Source organism: Actinia tenebrosa, unplaced genomic scaffold, assembly GCF_029948245.1.
Source record: "Actinia tenebrosa isolate PJP-AT-01 unplaced genomic scaffold, QUT_ActTen_1.0 PGA_scaffold9__36_contigs__length_13948895, whole genome shotgun sequence".
In the NCBI taxonomy this organism is placed as follows: Eukaryota; Metazoa; Cnidaria; class Anthozoa; order Actiniaria; family Actiniidae; genus Actinia; species Actinia tenebrosa.
The window spans coordinates 11,451,398-11,476,580 of record NW_028292586.1 but is presented as its reverse complement, the minus strand read 5'-3'; the positions used below and the strand labels follow the sequence as shown (position 1 = coordinate 11,476,580).

At 39.3% G+C, this 25,183-nt stretch overlaps 3 protein-coding genes across 3 annotated transcripts; 1 reads left to right on the top strand and 2 right to left on the bottom strand.

Annotated features, from left to right (window-relative positions):
- Positions 1–3,857: 3,857 nt before the first annotated feature.
- LOC148904838 (uncharacterized) lies at positions 3,858–4,625 on the top strand. Its single transcript, XM_089024530.1, has one exon. The coding sequence runs from the start codon at positions 3,858–3,860 to the stop codon at positions 4,623–4,625; it is 768 nt and encodes a 255-aa protein (XP_088880656.1).
- Positions 4,626–5,354: 729 nt separating this feature from the next.
- On the bottom strand, positions 5,355–15,989 carry LOC148904837 (kappa-actitoxin-Avd4p-like). The gene is made up of 3 exons (XM_089024426.1): positions 15,968–15,989; positions 10,321–10,422; positions 5,355–5,691 (listed from the first exon to the last, which is right to left on the bottom strand). The coding sequence occupies exons 2-3, from the start codon at positions 10,388–10,390 to the stop codon at positions 5,543–5,545; spliced, it is 219 nt and encodes a 72-aa protein (XP_088880552.1). The 5' UTR covers positions 10,391–10,422; positions 15,968–15,989; the 3' UTR covers positions 5,355–5,542.
- Positions 15,990–17,843: 1,854 nt separating this feature from the next.
- LOC148904836 (uncharacterized protein KIAA1958-like) lies at positions 17,844–19,157 on the bottom strand. Its single transcript, XM_089024529.1, has one exon. The coding sequence runs from the start codon at positions 19,155–19,157 to the stop codon at positions 17,844–17,846; it is 1,314 nt and encodes a 437-aa protein (XP_088880655.1).
- Between the last annotated feature and the right edge of the window lie 6,026 nt (positions 19,158–25,183).

The following is a 25,183-nucleotide window of genomic DNA, read 5'->3' as shown; positions in this document are numbered from 1 at the left end:
ATGCATAAAACTAGATTCCTTACCTATGAAGTTCTTAACCTAAATCAGAATCCAAAGGAAGAAGCCGATTAAAGTGGCGTTTTGACTGATTAAGTTCCAACCAAGATGCCTTGTACTGAATTATTTAATCCCAGCGATGCCGTTCAAATTTACAGTGTTGTACATATTTCATATTACTTGAGTGGTCTTTCCGAGACCTATTTACGGAAAACATTAATCCATACACTTGTACACTTTCTGGTTTTCTCATTTTTGCTTGCGCTGCCATCGTGCTTTCCCAACTATCGGTCTAATGAGTGTGGATACAGGTCGATGAGCCACGCGGATGTTATGTGGTTGTAAAATGCGTGATATGATCTCTGACGTACCTCTGATGTATGGTAGTGAAATGAAGGCTTTTGGTGTATTAGCCTTGTCATCAGGGTTATTTTTAGGTCTACTAGGTTTATTAGTGTTGCTATCAATAAACTTATCACTGTAATTGTTCTTATGAAACATGCGTCTAACATGTTGAGTTTCATTCCTTAGACTGTCTGCAGAATCACATAAAACTCTATCCAGGCGATTCCAGCTTGCATCGGAGAAGTTAAAAGAGGAGACACAGGACCCATCGCCATCAACACAAAGCTTGGATGGACCCTCTCTGGACCTGTGAACTCTAACAGGCAAGTAAATGGAAATGCAATTACAAACCTGTTATCTACTCATGTACTCAAAATAGATGCAAGTTCCTTGATAGAAAGTGACACAGTATTTGAAACACATCCTTGTCCACAGTTTTGAGACGTTGAAATGGTTGGTATGTGTATGTTAAAAGGAAGCAAACCAAATATCAAGGAACCTATCCAAGATATTGAATTCAAGGATGGAATTTATCAAGTGAAGTTACCGTTCATAGATGGACACTCTATGATCCCTGACAATCACAGCACATCAGTTAAACATCTACATTCATTGATTACACGACTTCGTAAGGAACCAGAAACTTTGAAACAATACGATGAAGTAATCAAGGATCAAATTGAGAAAGGAGTGTTGGAAAGAGTGACAGACACGAATGACGGAGAAAAGGTAGGGCACGTTCACTACCTACCTCATCGAGAAGTAATGCGATCAGATCGATCCACTACAAAACTTCGTGTTGTCTATGATGCTTCTAGCAAGGGACCCAAAAATGTTGGGCCAAGTCTCAATGACTGTCTTTACACTGGCCAAAGTCTTAAGAGATTCATCGGAAGACGTGGAACACCAGTATTCATTTTATCAGACAATGGCAAGACATTTAAGGACAGAAAACTCAAAAAGTTTGTGCGTGAAAAGAATATCGAATGGAGGTACAATGTCGAGAGAGCCCCATGGTGGGGAGGTTCATTCGAGCGATTAGCACAATCAGTCAAGAGACCCTTGAGGAAACAATTTCATCGTGAAAAACTAAATTACGAAGAGTTTCTCACAACGTTGATAGAAATGGAAGGAGTTCTGAATTCAAGACCCCTTACTTATGTTCATGACGAGATCAACGAAGTCTTGACACCATCACACCTGTTCATAGGAAAACGCCTTATGTCACAACCAGACAAGCCACACGTTTTCAGTGACGATATAGTGGTCGATGGACCAAGGGATCTCAACAAAAGAAGTTCGTATTTAAAGAAATTATTGGATCAATTCTGGTGCAGGTGGCAGAAGGAATGCCTCACTGAGCTAAGAGAACATTACCGTTACAAGGAAAGAAGAAATCATTCAAGTGGTGCAAGGGAAGGAGATATAGTATCTATTTATCAAGAGAAGATGCCACCACGAACATGGAAGATTGGAAGAATCGTGAAGTTAATCGAAGGAAGAGATGGAAAGAACCGAGCTGCTATCGTAAAGACAACTACAAAAGATGGAAAACAATGGGAACTGAGAAGACCACTAACGAAGTTGTACCCTATCGAAGCTCGAGCTAAGGATCTTGAAGAAAAGGAAGAACAAGCAACAGACATCACCTTCGTGGATGATAGAGAAATAGACACTGTTATTACTCGTTAAAATTCAAGAATAAATCTATTGACTTTCGTCAGGTGGGGAGTGTGTGCGAGATCATGACGTAAAGGACTATAAAACGTAATTTGCATATTCGCACGTGTAAATCGCTATAGATCGAGAGAGAGAGAGAGAGCGCGCGTGAAGAATAGGAAGTCGAGATCATACTTTGTGTTAAAATGTAAAGAAAAGAATCGAAAATACAACAAAATGCTAATGGGAGAAGCTAAGAGGATTACTTACATACCATTATCTAAACTTGAGCGTGATGATATTAGCCTTGCTGAAATCTTTGATCGATATTTTTATATAGCTAATTGATCATTCTTTAGAGTGCAAACAATTAATCCGTGAAACACTAATTACTAAATAGTACAAAATAGTGCTAATTAAACAATAGAAAACAATGGAACCTGCATGAAATTGTGCTATTTAGTATTACTAAAATAGGAGGTTTGCACGATGGCGTCATTGACCTCTACTACCAGACTCCTTTGCACAATTTCTTTTGTTCATTTAATTAGCAACAATTGTCTTACAATTCTCATGAGGAAAAACAAATTTAAATAAGAAAGAAATTTTGCGAAGCATCTTGGTTGTGGGAGTCAAATGATGCCATCATGCAAATGTCCTATTTCACGGTTATATTGCTTGCACTCTATCTCCACTCTATCTCGTTTTTATAAGATAAGTTATAGCAATTAGAAAACTGATGCATTGCTTAGTTTGTCTGTAAAAATAATAATTTTCTCTCTCATAAAATAAACTCTAGAAAAGAAATAAGCTAAAATCAGAAATACGATCTGCTCGTAAGGCATTTATGGAAAAAGCATTATCTTCAAATAAACCACGTGACGTTTGGAAAATCATTCATCGTATTTTAAAGCCAAACCCCAAGCCTTTACAACTAAACCTGGAAAGTCTTAATGAACCCTTTGTAACAACAGCTCGCAGAACTACTGGTTGACGTGCCACGCCCACAGACGAACTTTTGGACATGATTGACAGCCTGCCTGAAAGGGATAATAACCCTAAGCTCTTTAAACTTAGGCAGGTAACAATAAAGGAAGTTAATCGCATTATTAAAACACTCCGTGAAGATTGTTCTACTGGAGATGACCAAATTCCCATTAAGTATGTGAAGATGGTAAGCGACTACATAGCTGTTCCCCTCACGAACATTATAAATAAATGTATCCAGAATTCCTATTTTCTTAAAGAATGGAAAATTGCACGTGTATCACCAATCCCTAAAGTGGAAAATCCAGTATCCAATGACCAGCTGAGGCCAGTTTCAATCCTACCGGCCTTATCAAAGGTCTTTGAAAAAGTGGTTGCCCTTCAGATGGTAGAGTATATTGATCAACATGATATACTAAACAACAAAGTAACTGGTTTCCGTAAAGGCCACTCTACCACCACGACGTTATTAGGAATAAAGAATGACATCATTAGTGCAATGAAGAAACGTGAAGTGACCTTGATGGTGCTGGCAGACTTTTCCAGGGCTTTCGATACAGTTTGCTTTAAATCAGTTATCCAAAAGATGCATAACTTAAATTTCTCCAAGAACTTCTTGAAGTGGGTTCTTAGTTATTTAACGAATCGATCACAGTTTGTTCAAATGGATGACAGAATGTCAACAAAACTTACCATGGAATTTGGCATTCCGCAAGGTTCGATACTTGGCCCAATGATTTTCAACTTATACGTAGCGGACCTTCAGGATAACCTTGATCACCGAACAACTTGTTACCAATACGCATTTTGATGATACCACTATCTATAAACACTGTAAGTATGATGACCTACAATAATGTGAGGCAGAAATGAACGTTACCTTAAATCAACTTACTGACTGGTCTAGTGATTCGAACCTAGCTCTTAATGCGGACAAGACGAAGTGCATGATCTTTTCAACTCGACAGTTGTCCACAAGACACTCCGTGGCTTCATACAAGACCAACCTCATGGTGAATAATGAACAGTTGGAACGTATACAAACAACAATATTGCTTGGCTTGCACATTAATGAAAATCTAACTTGGAACGATTACATAAAATCCCTGTCTTCTGCGTGCTACAGTACTCTGGCCGTTCTTAAGAAAATAAAGAATTTCACCCCTTACAACCTTAGAAAGCAACTGGCTGAACAACTTGTACTGTCGAATATGGATTACGGTGATCTGGTTTATAATCCATTACCAGACTATCTTCTAAAAAGGTTACAAAAAATTCAATTCTCGTCTGCGAGTTTTGTCACTGGAAAATACGTGAACTCTGTGGAATCAGTCCTAAAGCTTGGATGGTTACCAATGCGTGAACGTAGAGATTATTACTTGCTGAAAGTCATCTATAAAGCCATTAACTCAGAGCACTGGCCTAACTACGTTGCACTGGAAGTTCGTAAACATTCAAGAACTTTACGTCAAAGTTCCACCTTGAATTTGGTCAGACCTTTGGAAAAGGGAACTTTTCAAGATATCGCCTCAGAACTGTTCAATAATTTGCCAAATAATATAAAAGACATTTCTAGTTATAGTTTATTTTGTTCTAAAGTGAAAGCAGAGCTAAAGAAGCGATATGACATTACTTGATTTTTATTAATTAATTTATCTTTCACCTGATTGATGGATATTGGTGATGCGCTGCTGTACCCTGGGCAATTATTGGGTCGTGGCATTTGGGACAGTTTTGTCTTTGTCTGTTGCCCCGAATATCTCGACCTGGGGTGGTTGCTTGGGGGCGGTGGGCGTAGCCCCAATATCTTCAGTTTTTGTCCTTTTTATTTATGTATAATAATTGTCTAGCTTAGAATAATCCAATAGTAATTATGTCAATGTTATTTCTTATTATGTCTAATTTATTTTGTAGCTTCATAGTTTATCGTAAATTTATCTTGTGTGTATGTTATTGCAAATTAGATAGTTTTATCGATAGGTGAAGAGCCACCTCGTGGATTCTATTGATTAAACCATTATTATTATTATTATTATTATTATTATTATTATTATTAGAATATTCAGTTCTCGGCTTTGATCGATATCAAAGAGTGCAACAATGTTGCCTACGTGAGTCAATAACTCGAACTTTCCTTCAAGAAACAATAATTTCTTCACAAACCCGGAGAATCGAAGACAAGGTAAAAAGTATTTGTAAAGAAAATCGTATAAAAGCTTGGCTTATTTTGGGGAGTAAATGAATGAACATTTTCTGAATGAACCGCCCCCGAATTGGAGGTAATAATCAACATTCGATGTGCTGCCCTCGTCTCTTGAAGTGCATTTTTATTAATACTAATTATTCAAAGCACAAAAACTACCATCTTTTTGAGTTCCTGTGATTTTATTTGTAGTTCATTTGCTCATGATTACAACATGCTTACTTCGAAGTTAACACTCTGAAGACATTTAAGTTTGAATCTTTGAATTAATCACTATTCATTTGACCAATTTATCTTTTTTATTTTTTGAACTACTGAGCTTTTAGATAACTTCAGTTTATCTATAACCAGTTATCCATGACTTGGGAAACAACAAACATCCAAGAGAACTCTGCAAGAACCTTTGTAGTTGTATCCACCCGGGCAAGAACTTCTCCAAAACCAACGATCCCCTACAGCAGTTTTTCTATTACATCGGCATGGAAATCCCCTGGTCTGGACTGAAATTGAAACATGATCCCAGATGATCAAGAAAATGCATAACATTAAGTTCACCTGCAAAAGCATTGTTGGGTATTTGTATAAATGTAACTACGACCTCTCTGCAATAAAGTATACACTCAATTGAAGAATCGTTGTCGGGTTCAGAAACATAGAACTTAGAAGCTGAGACCGAAATATATGGTAAGTACGTTAATTAGATGCATGCTGTGACCGCCGACCCGTAGCATCATCTACTTTTTTTAATACGCGTTTGGCATTCTAAACCGACTGCACATATGACGCAAATGAATAAATTATAATATAATGATGTCATTTCCCATGTGCAATTTCGGTCTCAGCTTTTTTTTTCTCTGTTTCTGAACCCGACAACGATTCTTCAATTGAGTGTATATAAATATATATTATAAGAAAGAAATCTGTGAATCAATTTTCCGTAAAATAGTGCTAAATACATCGATAGAAGTAGAGCAGAATATTTGTTTGAGAAGAAAAAGTCAAGACAACATTTTTCCCGACAAGCCTGTTTCGTGAATTGCTTCACTCTTCAGGGGATTTAATGATAAGAATATTCGTTACTATCATTTATATAGAAAAAGTATACATAATTAATTAGTGGATGTAGTTTAGCTGTTGCGTAGTAATGCTTTGTTTCTGTGGCGGCATGAAGATACAAGTTCGTTTCGCTTATTTAATGATGAGAGTTCCGGTCGGTAGATTATTAGAAACTTTTCTTTAAGACAAAGGTTACATCTTTTGCTGGAGCTGTTGTAGGCGGAGCTTGAAGATAGGACGCGCCATAGAATGGAGTAGCTGATATTACTGTTCTTGAGAGTCCAGATGTATTTGCTGAGTTCAGTCGAGTTTTTATGTTGTTCGTGGCGGAATGAGGCGGTGTGGTTTCTGTATCTTGTTTTGAAGTCGTTTTCTGTGAGTCCTATGTATGTTGCGGTAGTGTTGTTGTCCTTTCTTGTGACGGTGGCTTGGTATACAACTGATGATTGGAGGCAGTTGCCATTAAGCGGGCAATTGTTCTTTTGTCGGCAGTTGCATGTTTTCTTGTCCTTTGTGTTGTTTGCGGTGTCGTTGTCGTCTCTCGGTGGATGTAAAATGCGCTTGTTGTGATTGTCAATGATTTGTTTGGCATTGTTCATGCAGCTGTAACTGATCTTGATGGTGTTACGATTAAAGACTTTCCTAAGATTATGGCCTCTAGGAAAGTGTTTATCAACTAGGCCAAGGAATCTCTGTCCGATATTGGTGCTGACATTTTTGCTAAATGGGGGGTTGTACCAGAGTATGCCGTTTCGTTGTCTGTTTTTGCGTTTTGTGATCGCGGTTGGTTCGTAGTTTAGGATGTACTGGTATCCGCTTTCGTCAAGTGCTTTTTGATATGGAGGGGCAGCTTGGTCGAAGGATGCTTTGTCGGATGAAAGGGATGACAGTCGTCTGTTGATGCCGGCAGGTATGTTGTTGGTAGTGATTGGTGGATGGTTGCTCTCACGGTGGACGTACTGCAGTGTAGTGTTAGGCTTTATGTAGGGCTGGTAGGTATTTTGGTTTAGGTTGAAAGTAGCATCTAGGAAGTTGATGATCTGCTTGTTGGCTTCGATGGTGATGCGTAGTCCGTTGTTGTTGAAGATTCGGCAAATGTCTTTCTTGATATTTTCAGTTTCTCTCGGTGTGGCTTTAGAAATGGCTAGTCCGTCGTCTCGGTACAGTCCTACGTTGATGTTAAGGTTCTGTAGTTGAGAAAGAAGAAAACTTCCTACTAACTCGCATGTTTCAGCGCCGTCATAGCTGCCCATTGTAACGTCAAATGTTGTGTCTCCTTTCTTCTGCCATTGTTGCTGCTTGTGTATGAGGATTGATTTCTTAGCATGAATTATGATGTTTCGTTCGTCGTTGGTGATATTGTCGTATGTTGAGGCGAAGTCAAGCGCTCTGTTAAGGAGGTCATGGCTGATTGATGGGTAGAATTCAACGATGTCAAAGCAAATAAAACTGTGTTGTTGTTTGTTTTTGATGGATTTGAACCACTCGATCACGGAGACAGTGTTTTTCCATTGATTGAATTTCGATGCTGTCGTGATTTTGTTGTTGATTCTGTCGAGGATTCTTTTGCTGATTTTGCCTATCTCGGATTTAGTAGGATTGATTAGACGGCAGGCCGGTTTATTAGCGAAGTTCAGCTTGTGGTCTTTAAGTGTTATGAATGCGTCTTTGTTAGCTGTAGTGTCTACTCTAGTGTCTACAACGAACTTCTATAAACTGGAACCATCAACATACAACGATCTACTAGAACAGAACATCACAAAATCTTACAAAAAAGCACAACCTAACACCACACGAGCCATCCACGCAGAAAACAAAAAGATCGCAACAAAACTGGGCATAGACACTAGAGTAGACACTACAGCTAACAAAGACGCATTCATAACACTTAAAGACCACAAGCTGAACTTCGCTAATAAACCGGCCTGCCGTCTAATCAATCCTACTAAATCCGAGATAGGCAAAATCAGCAAAAGAATCCTCGACAGAATCAACAACAAAATCACGACAGCATCGAAATTCAATCAATGGAAAAACACTGTCTCCGTGATCGAGTGGTTCAAATCCATCAAAAACAAACAACAACACAGTTTTATTTGCTTTGACATCGTTGAATTCTACCCATCAATCAGCCATGACCTCCTTAACAGAGCGCTTGACTTCGCCTCAACATACGACAATATCACCAACGACGAACGAAACATCATAATTCATGCTAAGAAATCAATCCTCATACACAAGCAGCAACAATGGCAGAAGAAAGGAGACACAACATTTGACGTTACAATGGGCAGCTATGACGGCGCTGAAACATGCGAGTTAGTAGGAAGTTTTCTTCTTTCTCAACTACAGAACCTTAACATCAACGTAGGACTGTACCGAGACGACGGACTAGCCATTTCTAAAGCCACACCGAGAGAAACTGAAAATATCAAGAAAGACATTTGCCGAATCTTCAACAACAACGGACTACGCATCACCATCGAAGCCAACAAGCAGATCATCAACTTCCTAGATGCTACTTTCAACCTAAACCAAAATACCTACCAGCCCTACATAAAGCCTAACACTACACTGCAGTACGTCCACCGTGAGAGCAACCATCCACCAATCACTACCAACAACATACCTGCCGGCATCAACAGACGACTGTCATCCCTTTCATCCGACAAAGCATCCTTCGACCAAGCTGCCCCTCCATATCAAAAAGCACTTGACGAAAGCGGATACCAGTACATCCTAAACTACGAACCAACCGCGATCACAAAACGCAAAAACAGACAACGAAACGGCATACTCTGGTACAACCCCCCATTTAGCAAAAATGTCAGCACCAATATCGGACAGAGATTCCTTGGCCTAGTTGATAAACACTTTCCTAGAGGCCATAATCTTAGGAAAGTCTTTAATCGTAACACCATCAAGATCAGTTACAGCTGCATGAACAATGCCAAACAAATCATTGACAATCACAACAAGCGCATTTTACATCCACCGAGAGACGACAACGACACCGCAAACAACACAAAGGACAAGAAAACATGCAACTGCCGACAAAAGAACAATTGCCCGCTTAATGGCAACTGCCTCCAATCATCAGTTGTATACCAAGCCACCGTCACAAGAAAGGACAACAACACTACCGCAACATACATAGGACTCACAGAAAACGACTTCAAAACAAGATACAGAAACCACACCGCCTCATTCCGCCACGAACAACATAAAAACTCGACTGAACTCAGCAAATACATCTGGACTCTCAAGAACAGTAATATCAGCTACTCCATTCTATGGCGCGTCCTATCTTCAAGCTCCGCCTACAACAGCTCCAGCAAAAGATGTAACCTTTGTCTTAAAGAAAAGTTTCTAATAATCTACCGACCGGAACTCTCATCATTAAATAAGCGAAACGAACTTGTATCTTCATGCCGCCACAGAAACAAAGCATTACTACGCAACAGCTAAACTACATCCACTAATTAATTATGTATACTTTTTCTATATAAATGATAGTAACGAATATTCTTATCATTAAATCCCCTGAAGAGTGAAGCAATTCACGAAACAGGCTTGTCGGGAAAAATGTTGTCTTGACTTTTTCTTCTCAAACAAATAAATATATATCATATATATATGTGTGTATGTGTGTGTGTTAAGTGAAGAAATCACACGACCACAATATGTTCTCTACAGAACTGTTTCGTGAGTCGTACTCACTCGTCAGGAGATTTTAATGTTTGAATTTTACAGAGCATTCACTTTATAAAGCAATTTACATAATTATGCCAGTACAGTTGTGACGCAACAACGCTTTGTTTCTATGTCTACACGAAGAAATGACGATTAAGTTATATGACAATTCCATATCGTGTCTTGCAAAATGATAAGCATATGAGGAGCATTGAGAAAACACTACAAATCCTGTGGGAGCCCATATATTTTCCCATTTATTAGCCCATTTATTCATAAGCTTAAATTGTCTTTAAGGTCTAGAGAACCTACTGCGCAGGACCATTCGGAATTTCTGGCCATATGTTTACACTAGTACTGATGTACAAATCCAATTTTACCTTCCACGCCATTCGACAGGAAAACCGAGGCCATGCACAATACCAATATAAACAGAATTTTCTTGGCCATTGTGTAAGAAGCTTCTTTACTGCAAAGCGATCCTGAAAATTTCAATTTTTTTGCAGAACTTAATTAGTAGAATTAAATAAGGTGATACGCAGACCAGTATCCGCCTTATACCAAATGCCAAAGAGGCTTTTGGGAAGGAACGAAAGGAAGATCATTGGGTACGAGAATGCAGATATGTCTAAGATTCCGACATTTTTATATTCTGTGCATGCGCAGTTATCCGGAATAACTATGAACTACCTAACTAAGCTTTGAGGCACAAGTTTTAAAATCATTGATTCACAAATCAAACGCACTTTGGCGAACTCGTGGATGCTTATTGCACTTTTCGAAGATTGGTCTTCCTGTGTCCTCCTTATGCTTGTTGACATTCTCAAAGGATTTCAACTATTTCGCTCGATCTAATATTTGAAATACTCAATTTATCTAAGAAAATGAGAAATCGTACTTTTTATTTTCCTTTTAACAGTTAGTTCTTTGCTATTTTGTTGAGTTTGGAAGCGAATTCTGTGATGAATTAATTGTCTGAACTTCAATTAATACGAAAGACGACTTCGACTAGGACTTCGATAGAGTCAACTGATTCATAGAGCATAATTGGAAGAAGTTCTATTTGAAAACGCTTTCTCTGTTTTCAATTCCAAAGGCGGGCTGTGTGTTTTATAATGGTAATTGAACTGAGTGGAGTGCAATTTGGTCTGAAATCAAACGCGCGATTACAAAATCGCACGACCGCGTAGCGGGAGTGCGATTTGTAATTGCAAGTTTGATTTCAGACCAAAATTGCACGACACGAAGTTCAATTACCACTTTATTATATCCATTTTGAAATCTTTTTTGAAAAAGACGTTTTTTCCAGTTAAACCGATATGACTTACAATCTATAAGTAGTCGATTCAAACATGCTGTCAAGAGAACTTGTTTATACTGATCGAGCAATGATTCTCATTTTGAAAACCAACACTTTCAATCCAAAACTAAAATGAATTTATATAGGACCAAAAGGCATTACATGTATTAAGAATCGTTTACTTACATTAAATAGCAAAACAATCCTGCCCAAAAGGGTTGTAATGAACTGGCTGTTGTCCATACAGCCAATGCTCACTGCTTGTGTTTTTACGATTTCTGTTCAACATGTTAAGATCACACTTGTGACGAGAAAACAACAAAAATCAAAGGTTGTTTAGTCCTTCGGTTGTCCTTAAGAAGTCACGTAGCTCAGTAAAAATCTTCTTCTTAAGAAAAACTTCTTTTAATGACTGTATTTTCGTCGATGTGTTGTTATGCTTTACAGATTGAAAGGAAACCACTTTCCACGATCAATCGCCAAGAAGTCACATTCAAAAGATGCCGATTGCATTCCCCCCCACTGCTTTTCGCTGTAATATCTTCAACTTACTTAAGCAGTTACTTTACAAAGATGCTTTTGACAATTTTAAGTGATCAGTTGGTCTTTTTAAGCCCTTTTTATGGCTTTTTTAGTCTTTTTTTACGACTTTTGACGGTAAAATCGTTCTTCAGAAAATTTTTTTTGAGCCGTGGCTCTTTTTTTTCGCAAGAAGCGTTGAGCCCAACACTCAGATGGATTCCTTGATATAATTGGCTAGAAAATGACATGTCTCTCTTGTGATTGGTTCATATCAGTTGATGTGCAAAATCGTGCAATTTAGAGCTCAAAATCGTGCGATTTATGCTGAAATCACTGCTGCAGGGAACCAATCAGATTGCAGGATTTGCTTGTGATTTCAAAATGGATGTAATAAATTCCAGGAATCATTCGACCTACGAGCTCAAAACTGAATATACAAGATAATCCAAGTAAGGTTAGCACGTGCCACCTACATCCTGTGGCCCTAAATCCGAAAGATGGGTGAGAACGATGGGTGAGACTTGTGTTGTCAGTCATCTGATTACGTGACGTGACGTCACATACCACGTGACTTACGAACAAAACATTGCCGATTTTCGCCAACAGTCACTACAATAAATGGTATGGTAACGAAAAACTTGTCACATTGGGTGAGCCTTGTGTTGTGAGTGATCTGACCACGTGATATGACGTGACGTCACATATCACATGGGTTAACAATCAAACATCGCCAATTTTTGGCAGAAGTTTTGACTTACGAAAAATTGCATGTAATCATTTTATCAAATGAAATAATACTTATTTTAACGAAATTGGGTTCCACATACCTTTGGTGGCCACATCGTAGCCACTTCTAATGGATGGACCCGCATCTCGAGGCCCTATGCGCACGCATCTGGTGGCCCTTTGGCCATAACGCCTTAACGAGGCATGCTATGGTAACGAAACTTGGTAGCATTGGTAAGACTAGTGTTGTCAATCACATATCACGTGACTTATGAACCAAACATTTTAGCCGATTTTTGCAAATACTTATTACAATGAATTCTATGGTAACGAAACTTGGTCTGAAATGGGTAAACCTTGTGTTGTGAGTGATCTGACAACGTGACATGACTGACGTCACATGTCACGTGGCCATACATTATCGCCGGTCTTCCTCGCGCCAATAGTCATTACAATGAATGCTATGGTAATGAAACTTTGTTGAAAGGATGACTCGTGTTGTCAATCATCTGAACATGTGACATGACTGACGTCACATATCACATGACTTGAGAAATATTGTAATAATAATAATAATAATACATCAGAAAAAAAGGTTTAACTCAATGAAATTTTATTTCAGGCGCTCATAGAATAATATTACTTCAACTTGCATCTTTCCTTGTTTCTTTTAATATGAGTAGTTCGAAGAAAAAACTATGTGCGAGTGTGCGCATGCACAGTGGGTCCTCACGGCGTCTACAAGTGCTAGAAATATATCCCACATGGAACATCAGCATTTCGTATCCTCATATAAATAACAAAGTAGTCTATATTATAGACCCTTTTCAATAAACCCCACGATACTTTCTTTTCACTTTTTTTTTTTTTTTTTTTTTAATATTTCAAAAGAATAAATTTGACGTCAAACGCGTAAAATAAACCATTGTGGGATTTATCAAAAGGGTCTATAAAAGAGCTTTCTTCTTGTTAGTGTCGTGTAACCTTCGTAATCAGATGACGTAAGACGATCGACAAACGTTTGATTCTCGATCTGCTAACAAATGATTGAGCGAGCGAGCGAGTGAGTGAGTGAGTGACACATTTGCATATTCAGACCTCTCACAATAACTCGTTTCTACGCTTCGCGTATCCACGAGTTGAAAAGCACGAGTAGTGACTAGCCACTAGCATTACTAGCATTATAAGCCAGTTCATACTTTAAGAATTGTTTTCAGTGCTCATGCAATTTTATCCCGAATTTCTCCACTGCTATTGTTTACACCTTATTTTGTTGTTAATTTAAGCAAAAAGGGGTGAGAAATTCGGGTTAAAACCGTATGCGCACTGAAAGCTATTCTTAAATTATGTACTGGTTTATTAATCTATCCGTGAAAATGTTTATTGAAATAAAACGCACGACGAAAATGTTCATTTTCTCGCTAGCAATCCAATAACAATTAGATTGAACGCGCAGAGTATTGAAAACAGATGCATTTTTTTATAACCAGGGGCCATTTTGCATGACCATGCGCGAACTGCTGTGCTGTGAGATAATAATGCAGGCTCAACACATCGTACCCATGCATTTAGCTTGTAGGAAAATGTCTCGGTGTTCGATTTATTTATTTCTCTTTCTTATAATTTTCACAGTTATTTAAAACTAATCAGCTACATGTAAAATCGGCTAAAAAATGTTCTCAAAGAAATGATTTTGAGACTACGCCCTTGCAGATAATTGATAATTGCTCTATTTTCCCCAATTTTTCTAACTAATCAACTGACACGATAAGTCGAAAGCACAGATAACAAAGACATCACATCACTAAATGAATTTTGTGTAGTAGTTTCAAAAAAGTCAAAAAAGTACTCGAGAATAAAGATAAACAGATAAACATAATTATACTGCATTTGATACTTTCTTAAACACCCAAGAAAATTGTTCGATTGCTGTGATATCGAGATTCCCTTTCCGGCAAAGATACATATAACTAAAATATGCACTATTTCGGCTCGAGCATTCGAAATTACAAAAGTTTTGACCAATTTATAAATGACTATGCAAACAATGTTTGCAACTTTGATGGGCAAAAAATATAATTTCCCGAATTTTCCAATCAAAGATCCATAAGCAAACACAATAAACACATATAGATGTTATCATTTTTGCCTGCAGTACAGTGGTATTTTCAATACTTTAACAAATATTTCAAGGAGAAAAACGCCGAAAAGCTCGAATTATGAATATATGAAATGAAAGAAAGGCAATTATCATATGACCCGTACGGCCCTGCTCGCGCGCTCTAATAAAACCATTGGAAAAAGTCACGTGATGGGGGGCCGGACGGGTTGACGTAAGCGGGCCGGAAAAACCCGTCCGGCCCTGCTCGAATCCACGCGCTTTCTTTTTTTTATTATTTTTATTTTCGTGAAGGTCATATGATAAAATGCTTATTGACTGAGTTAGGTGGGGCCGTACGGGAAAATATTTGGCTCTCGGTCATTTGTACGGACCTCGCTGCGCTCGCTCCGTACGGCATGACCTCGAGCCAAATATTTTCCCGTACGGCCCTCCCACTCAGTCAATAAGTACATAATATTTTCGCATGTCATTGCAGGCGACTTATACACATGATATCGTAATAGAATAAGAATAGCATAACACTAAACTTTATAGCAAAGCTGGCATCAAATAGTCTTATTTCTTCAGTAAACCAATAACTAAGTATATCACAACAGCCGCCATTTTTGAGGTAGCTCGCATGTCTCTTTGCAATCATGTTTTGCGAAGACTTTATACATTGACATTCAATCGACAATCGTTTGAAAGCTGAAAAATGTCACTCTGATATCTGCTACACCGAATTGAAATATGGCGACCAATTCGAAAAACTCGTTCTGGAATGACTAGCCTCTTATGTGTGAAAACGCTTTTGTGTACAGGGAAAAAAGCATGAGTAGTGACTAGCCACTAGCACTACTAGCAGTATAAGCCAGTTTTTACTTTAAGAATCGTTTTCAGTGCGCATGCGATTTTATCCCGAATTTCTCGACTACTTTTGTTTAAACCTTATTTTGTTGTTAATTTAAACACAAAAAGGTGAAAAATTCTGGTTTATTACTCTATCCGAGAGAATGATATAACTAGCTAAAAACTAGTGTGAGCTGCGTCGGTGTTCCTAATGAAACAGTGATGATGAAAAGGTAAATTATACACCGTGAAAAGATGAAAAGATGAAAAGTCTCCGACGAAGGACTAGCGTCCGAAACGTCAGTACGTTTTTTCATCTTTTCACGGTGTATAATTTACCTTTTCATCATTACTATCCGAGAAAATGTTTATTGCAATAAAACGCACGACGAAAATGTTCATTTGCTCGCTAACAATCCAATAACTATAAGATTCAACGCGCAGAGTATTGGAAACAGATGCATTTTTTGTAGGCTAAAAGTTTCAGAAGACTAGAAGAAAGGTGTTGCAAAAGAAGCTGGAAACATACCTTGATAGATTAGTTGTGCTTTTGTGCTTCCAGAAGAATTATGGTCTGATGTGCAATTAAATTCGCTATTTATAGACCTGTGATTGACACATGCTAATAAAGTAATAATTATATTTATCAAACAGACACAAACGGGGACCGCGAAATAAAAAACCGAAAACTTGTTTGCGCCCCAGAAACGCCGAACAAAAAAGAAATATGGTTATTTTACAGTTAACTTTTACATAAAAATATAACAAAAAAAATATTTGAAGTTACCGTTAAAATTATAAAAAGCTGCCATTTAGTTGCCACCGAATTGGATTTGCTTTAAAAATGTAATTAAGATCTTTAAATAGACACGGCCTGTTTAGTGTTTTTTGGGGGGGATGCGAAATAATTTGTTGACTTATAAGCTTAAGTTAAAAAAACAAAGATAAATTTTATGAAATTGTGTGTTGTCGACAGCTTTTTTGTTTAAATTCCTTAAGTCCATGCAAGAGAAAGATAGAAAATTAGATTTAAAACATCAAAAAGCACAAATCTTCTTAAACCTCATTATCCTTTAATAAGGAAATATGAAAAAGATATTCACAATGTTTGACAACATTGGAGAAAACACGGAGAAAAGGGAGATAAGTTAAGTAGATTGCTGAAGCGTTCAAGAAGCGCGTAAAGAATTTGCTTGAAAAAGTCCAATAAATATTGTTCTCTTAACGTTTATTTTTCAAAAGTAATATTTATATTTTCGATGGCACAAGAAGTAAACAACCCGGAAAAACTGCTGCGATTGTGGCTTTGAGAAGAGTGAAAAACTTTCTGAAAAAAATATGATGACGTGAGCATTTTAGATACTCTCATCTAAAGTGGCTTTTTGACGCGCGTTAGAACTCAGATATTTGAAAATTGAGTATTTAAAATGTGAATCGAGCAGAATACTGGAATCCTTCGAATGTCAACAAGCATTAGACAAGGAGCCCAATCCCTGAAAAGCGCAGCTAGTATCCACGAGTTCGCCACACGATAGTTTGATTTTCTAGTGTCGGCCCAATATTCATGTCACCTTGGCGTAACCAAGGAATAACGAAAAGGATGCGCTTGACTTTAATTATTAATTTAAGAATATAATTAGTTATTATACAATTGAATCAAAAGTAAATGTACCGCAAGTTTACAATCAAGTGCTTTCATCGATGAAACATAATTTAATTCAAGAACCAATATGATTTATATCTTATTCAACTGAGTTCTTCTTGATATAAATATAAGAAATAACTTCATTCAAAAACCAATCTGAATTATATCTTATTCAACTGAGTTCTTCTTGAAGCTGTTGTGCCTATGTTTCTGCTAAAATTAGTTCACACCTCACGAAATTGACTGTTATCTATTTGATTGGTTGGATGGCATACAATTAAATCCCAGACACATACGAATAAAAACAAACGTGTTTTGTTATGTTTCTTGTTTTTGCTTTACTCTTGTTAGTTTTGGAAAATGCATAAAATAAAAGTAGAATTGCCACAATCTATCACTGATTCATTTCATAGGATTTGCATGTATTTCAAATATTATTGGTCTTCTTCTTAGAGTTTGAGATATAGAGATTACTCCACGGAAAGTGCCACGAACGATTTTTATTCACGAGTTGCGCAGCACCAAAAAACGAACGAGTGAGCGCAGCGAACGAGTGAGTTTTTTGGTGCGTAGCAACGAGTGAATAAAAATCGTTCAGGCACTTTTCGTGGTGTAATTTTTTTATTTCATACATACTAAGATTTTCTGGGTTTTTATGTACGTGCATCTACGGCCGCGCCGCAGGCAGGAAGCCATTCGAGTGCAATAACACACACTGACATTATGCAAAAAATACGACAATTTCTGTTTAACAATTTAATTAGAAAAACGAATGAAGGATTTCTTGGGATGGTATGGTTGGCGATTGATTCAGAGTGTTTATTGTGATTGAAAACTGTCCTCCTTGGATAACGACTCCACTAAATAATGCTACTGACTGTTGACCTGTATTGCTGCTAGATTGCTGAGGCTGTGCTAGGGAACTAAATCCAGCATTTTCAATTGGATTTTGGACGGAAGTTGCGTTTGGCAGGCTCAAAACGTTTTCATTGGATATATTTGCCAGCATATTCGACATGGATTGTTGTTGTTTTGTAGAAAGCGAACTGTAATTTTCTATACTTTTTAGATTTCTGTGGCCGGAAAGCTGTGCTATATGGGCCGGTGGAACTCCGTTGTCGCTTAATGTTTGAACCATAGTTTTTCTTCCACTATGATTTCTAGGTTTAGGATTTTCTATGCCAGCTTTTTCTGCCATCTCTTTCATCAACCCGCCCAGTTTGTTTACACCCACCTTGTTGCTTTTGAACCAAAGTTTGCTTGAGGAAGCGCTTCTGACTTTAACGTTATTTACGGCCAAATAAAAAGGACTGTCTCGTTCTTTCGTATTACCGGGCCTTTTCTGTGCAAACAGTTTGTAAACTTTGACGGGATCTTTTTCACTGCCATCCGTGGCGAACATTTTTGGTGGAAACGGCCTGACATCAGTTGCGTTTGCGCCGGTACGTGTTTTCGTTTGCCTTTCGTTGTATTCTAGATACTCGACGCCACCCGCTGTTTTGTTCAAAGTCACATCGCCCCAGCACATACTGTGATGTTCCTGAATCCCACGAAGTCCGAAATGAAGAGTATTGTTCAGCCAAAGAGAGTTAAGAAGCGTCTCAGGACTTGAAATTCCAAGGAGACCTTTTTCATAGAGGACTTTCATCTCATCTTCTGTCAATGCCACTGATGCATTTGGCTTATTACCTTTGCCTCGTTTCTTTAGCTCTTTTTGCTTAGACTGCAGGGTTTTACGGGTTTTTTCAAATGCCAAATCGTTGATAATACTGACTTGGTAGTTTTTGCGCTTTAAAAATCTTTCAAAGCTAGCAATCATGCCTCGGAGGGACGTTGGCTCATAATTTTTTCCCTCTACTGTACGAACGGTAAGTATGAACTCGCTCAGCAACTCATTGAGCTCAGCTGGAGGAATGTTTTCAACTTCCCTGTGCTCTTTCTTGGATTGAAGAAATACTTTAAGCAATTTTACATCTCTGTTGGTCTTAGCTTGTGTGTTTTTGTTTTCTTGTTCATAGATAAAGTCGTCTAACGTTCCTTCTAAGAGTGCAAATCTCGGCATTTCCTCCGGCATGTTTGTCATTCAAGTGCGAACTCGCGCTCGCTGAGTATCTTTTGATTGATATTTCGGATGCCAAAATGAAGCACAATCGTTCACGCTTCTGATTGGACGAACGAGAGTGAAAAATAGTCGTTCTCTTTTCTGATTGGTTGAATGCATATTTGGTACAAATTTTACGCGAGCTTTTTATCGTGGATAAATCTTAGTACGTATGAAATAAATGCAATTCTTTAATTAGTTTCTAGAAGAAAGGGTGGAAGGGCGTTCTGATCCTTGGCGGCATGGCTGGGATAGTAAAAGATCAACCTCATTTTGCATTTCAAATTCAATATGGACTTGATGAATCCAGCTTACGAATAAAAATAAGCATGTTTTGTCATGTTTCTTGTTTATTCCTTACTCTTGTTAGTTTTTGAAAATGCATGCACAGTCCAATAGATGTTTGTGTTTCTTCCGTCGACACAACGGAAAACAACGGAAAACAATAAAAAAAGCATCTAATTCTTCAGTTTTGTTTTGTTTGTTTTCTTATGCTGAAGGTGGATTCAGCCCACCTAAGCCCCCCCACCTGGATTCGCACTTGGTTCTTCTTCTAAGGGTTTGTGATATGATCTTATTCTTTATTTAGTTTCTAGAAGAGAGGGTGGAAGGGCGTTCAGATCCCTGGTGGCATGCCTGGGATATGTAGAAGACCATCCTCATTTTTCATTTCAAATTCAATATAGACTTTGTGAATCCAGTATACTACAATCTTTTACAGGGAGCCCACTGTCACTGGTAGAAAACGTGTTTAAAATAAAAATTATCATGCATTTCATTAATCTGTGTCACGCGTTATTAAAAAACGAACGAGCGTTTTCGTTGTTCCTTGCAAGGCGGTATTACTTTTGTATTAAGTTTACAATTGCGTTACCGTTCAAGCCTCAATGGACGATCAATCGACCACTCGAATAACATTGCTATAAAATATCATGTAATGTCTTTTGAAGCTCAAACCTAAAAAGCTCGCGATGCATGGAAAGCAGAATGCTTAAGAATGGATGTCAATAAAACTCAAACATTTCGTGGCAAGTGTGAAAAAATCGATTTCTCTCATATTTTGAAGTGAGGTAGGCTATGATGTAATACAAACCCCTACACACTTAGTTTTTGAAAATATTGTTTTATTTCCAAGAAATTAAAACAATTCTTTCAGGGCGTCAATATGCTAATTAGAGGGGTCTAAAAATGAACAGAATTAGAGACCTCCTGTCCTAAAACTATGCAAGATTAAACCTTTAAAATATGAAAAACGTCAAGTGTTGTGGTGTATTTGTGTTTTATTATGTACGATCGTCATATATAATTACATGTCAATCAATGCAAATCTAACATTTCCTCCCTTCTTAGTTATGAATCACTGTGATAGAAAAAATAACTCAATAATAATGTCTCTGAATGTTCATATCTCTTATGACTGTCCTAATATTGTTCATACATATAACGTTTTGGTGGGCTTCTGTGCCTTATTGGGTATCGATGTCCTTTGCCTTGTCCTTCTTGCGTCATGTTGCTCTTAGCGGGGGTAACTTTCTTGCTTGTCTGGGTTGTGCTGACTGATGGCTGTTCTACTGCTGATGGGCAGACATCTTCTGCTGGTCTTGGTTGAGGGTCGCTTTGATTTTCATCATGCTTCCTTTCTTGGATTTGGTCTGTGTGCCTTCTCCAATAACTTCCAGCTTCTGTTTTGACTTCATACATCAATGGTCCTAGTTGTGTGTTGATGGTTCCATTAACCCACTTGTCTTGTCCTCTGTAGTCTCGAACTGTCACTGGCTGTCCATCATCAAACAAGCGTATAGGTGTTTTCTTCTCAAGTGCTTTCTTCATTTGTTTCTTCTGCACTGTGCTTTTTACATCTGGCTTCATCAAATCCAGACGTGAACGTATGTTTCGACCAAGGAACATTTTGGCTGGTGTTTCGTTAGTGGTAGCATGAGGTGTGTTACGGTACATCAGTAGGAAATTTGCTATCTTCTTGTTTAAAGAGGCTGATTCTGATTTCATTGCCTTCATACTCTGTTTGAAGGTTTGCACGAATCTTTCTGCTTGTCCATTCGTTGCAGGATGGAACGGTGCTGATCTAAAATGGTGAATTCCATTGCTCTTCATGAATGTTTGAAATTCCTCTGACGTGAATTGCGGTCCGTTGTCAGAAACGAGCTGCTGTGGTACGCCGTTTCTTGCGAATACTGAGCGTAGTACCTCAATAGTGCTTGTTGCTGTGATCTTGTTCATTGGAAACACCTATGGCCATTTAGAGTGTGCGTCGACTATAATCAAAAACTGTTTGTTCATAAATGGTCCAGCAAAATCGATATGGATGCGTTCCCAAGGTGAACTTGGCCATTCCCAGGGGTGGATGGGTACCTTTGTTGGGTTGTTTCGTACTTTGTTACAACCAGGGCAGGTTTTGGTTATCTGTTCAATTTCGGAGTCGATTTCTGGCCACCAGATGTGACTTCTAGCGAGGGCTTTCATTTTCACTACGCCTAGGTGAGTTGAATGGATGACCTCCAATACTTGTTTCCTTAGGGTGTCTGGAATGATTACTCGTATTCCCCACATGAGACATCCCTGATATGTTGTGATTTCATCTCGACGATTGTAGTACGCCAGTAGTAACTTGTCGTCTGGCTTAGTTGACCATCCAGACATGGTCTGTTCATAGACTCTACTTAAGATCTTGTCCCTTGTTGTCTCTCGCCTGATTGTTGCGCTTGTCACTGGTAACTGTTCAAACTGACTAACGTGAAAAATGTCAACAGCTTCTTCCTTTTGATCCTCTGGGGTTACTTCGAACGGTAGTCTTGAAAGGGCGTCAGCGTTAGTGTGTCGCTTAGTGTTCCTATACTCTATGTCGTAAGTATAGCCTGATAGAAACATAGCGTATCGCTGTAGTCTTGTAGCTGTGGTCACTGGTATGCCTTTGGTTGGGCTGAAGATGGTTACTAGTGGTTGATGATCCGTAACCAACGTAAACTGTCTTCCGTAAAGGTAGGTGTTGAATCGTTTGATTCCAAAGATGATTGCTAATGCTTCTTTGTCAATTTGAGAGTAGTTTTTCTCTGCTTTAGCAGCAGTAAGGGGGACTCGCGAATCGCCGGCATTGCCAAAAATCACGAATCGAAAAACCCCAGGGGGGGTGGGGTTTTTGGAGCAGTGACGAGGCCCTACAGGGGGTCTTGCGCGATCGGGTGGCAGCGCGAAAAGTCCCTTACTGCTGCTGTATTTGGGTACCGCAAACGGAGGTTAAGATATTCCTTAGATATAGATGGACGCCATCAAGAGCATACGAAACAAAACTGTGCGTAAGCTAAGAACTCAGGTGTTGGATCGCCTGGATGCGGACTTTGCCTTCACAACATTTATGGAGGGAGATACAGATGAGACGATGAACGAAGAAAGAGCAGAAAAAATTATCGACATGATGCCCGAAGGTAACTACCGTTTGGAGTTGACGTTTATAAAGTATTTAGACGGCGAGTGGATAATCGAAAAGGGCCGTAATCCTATTCGGGCGTCGGGTAAGCAAAACCTGTTTGTCTTAAGTGAAAATACGCGCCCGGGAGCGTTAGTAGGCATTGACATGATGTTTTACGAGGTCGCTTACCCGGTTACTGTGGTCATTTACGGTGCGTACGAGATTAAGAAGCCCGACGTTAAGAAGCTCAAACCAATGCGACATCCAGGTAACTGTGTTGCGAAGTTAGTAAGAGAGTTCTTTGAGGACTCCACCCGTGGTAGTAAGTTAACTTTAAAGAGAAGAGAAGCCATCAGGAAATGGGAAAAAGACACACATAAGGCCGGAGCCACCATAGACAACATCAAGAAGTTAGAGACTGCCTTAGAACGCCGCATACACGTAAAAGATATCACTGACGGGTTCATTTACCCAGGTACGCACAAATACGGAGGTAGAGGTGCCCCCATAATCATTTACCAACACAATGGACACGCTTGGCGAGAACTTAGGTTTCCCAAAAAGAAGGAAACTAAGGTCTATAAAGCTTCTCCGTTGATAGAATTAGTCCACGAAAACTCCGTTTGGTTGATGGATTCGGAAGGAAGTCAGTTTATGACGCAGGATGGTACTCTTTACCGCCCCGAAATTGAACATCAACGCATTCAAAGTGCCTGTGAAACCTTAGGGGAAGACTTCTCAGACGAGGTCCTTAGCTCTCGTAGTTTGGACTTCTTAGCCGCAAAGAAGAGGAACGGATGGAAGTCCACGCCTAAGGAATTCGCCGACATAGCCAAAGCCTGTGTAGAGCATGGTCATGGAGGTCTGTGGAACATGGAGTATGACGAAAACGAATACGTCTCCTTAGACATGAAACACTGTTACCCCGCAAGTTTTAAAGGATTGGGGGATTGTAAGGAGTATTATGACCGCTACGGACATCCAGACTCACAGTTCTTTCGTGTGTCATTAGACGGCAGCTATGACGCTCCAGCTACGGGGTTTGTAAGATTAACCTCATGGGAGTTAGCAAAGGGCTTACACCCCATAATTTATGCGTGGTATGGTAAACATTTACAGGAGAAGGAATGGATTCCCGTGCCGTTGTTAAAGTTCTTTGAAGAGCATAAACTTATGACGTACACCGCCCACGAAGCCATATTGTGTCACTCCTCCTTCACAAAATGGTTACCTGAGCATAACCCCACCGCGCGGGTTGTCATAGGAAAGTTCACTCAGGGCGCAAAAGAAGGCGAAAAACATATGCAGCGACGCTTAATAACGGACGAAGGCGAACTAAGCTTCCTCGTAAAGCGCGCACATGATGATGGATCGATGGTATCTGTGGAAAAGTGGAACTACTTCGTAGAAGGTCAAAAAGAACATAAGTGGAATGCACTGTGTTACTACCAAGATCACAGACCGCAGTATTACCATTTACGCGCCAGTATGTTAGCATATGCGCATATTAACCTTCTTGCGATGCTTCTACGGTTCGACAAAGAGGACATACCACGTGTAGCCACGGATTCCTTATACGTAAAGCCCGAAGTGTTAGAAAAGATGCAGGAGTTCTACACCGAAGACGAGTTAGCGGAAAGTGGTCAATGGCGCGTTAAAGACGAAGAGATAAAAGCCTGGAGAGAACGTGTAGAATATCATGGTGGACACACAAAAGGCGCCATTACCCCCACAGAAGAGCCATTACCGTTAGTTACGGACCCCATTTCCTACCAACGCTTCTCTTACCTTTACGGAACGGGTGGTAGTGGTAAGACCACCAGGGTTTTGGAACTCTTTCCTAAGATAAAGGTGCTAACGCCAACACACCGTTTGGAAAGGGAATTAACGGAGATGGGTTACGACGCGCAAACCTACCACAGCTTCTTTCGCTGGAATGGCCAAAAGTGGGTACCGGAGGCAGTACACGACATACCTCCGGTAATACGTTGGGACGAAATTTGCACCGTTCCCTTGGAAATACTGCAGGAGTTCGTAGACTTCCTAAAAGGGAAATGCCAGGTGATATTTGCTGGGGATCCATGCCAACCTCCTCCAATAGCCGGAGAAATGCCCCACGAATGGTTAAAAGGAATGGTAGACCACTGTGAAGAAATCAACACCGACTACCGCAGCAAAGACCAAGTACGTAAATTAAAGGCGGAATTAAGGGGCCTTAGCGACGCGGAACAAAACAAGATACTACGTAAGCACATACGAGCGAAGAAATACGAGGACTTTCTTTACACATGGCATCCAAAGGATCTGGTGCTAAGTAGTAAGCGCGCGGCACAGTCTCGCATACAGAAAGACCTGTTCGAAATACACCAGGAGCGCTTTCCTAGTCATTTGGTGCCTGTTTGCTACAAACCCCACGACACCCGCATGCAAAAAAGAGACGTCTGGGTACCTGGTACCGACGTTCAACTGCAGAACGCAGTAACGCACGATAAAGCCTGGGTGCCCATAGAAAAGGTGGAAAGAATTACCTCCCACCCAGACTGGCGCTTGGGTTATTGCATGACAGTCCACAGCG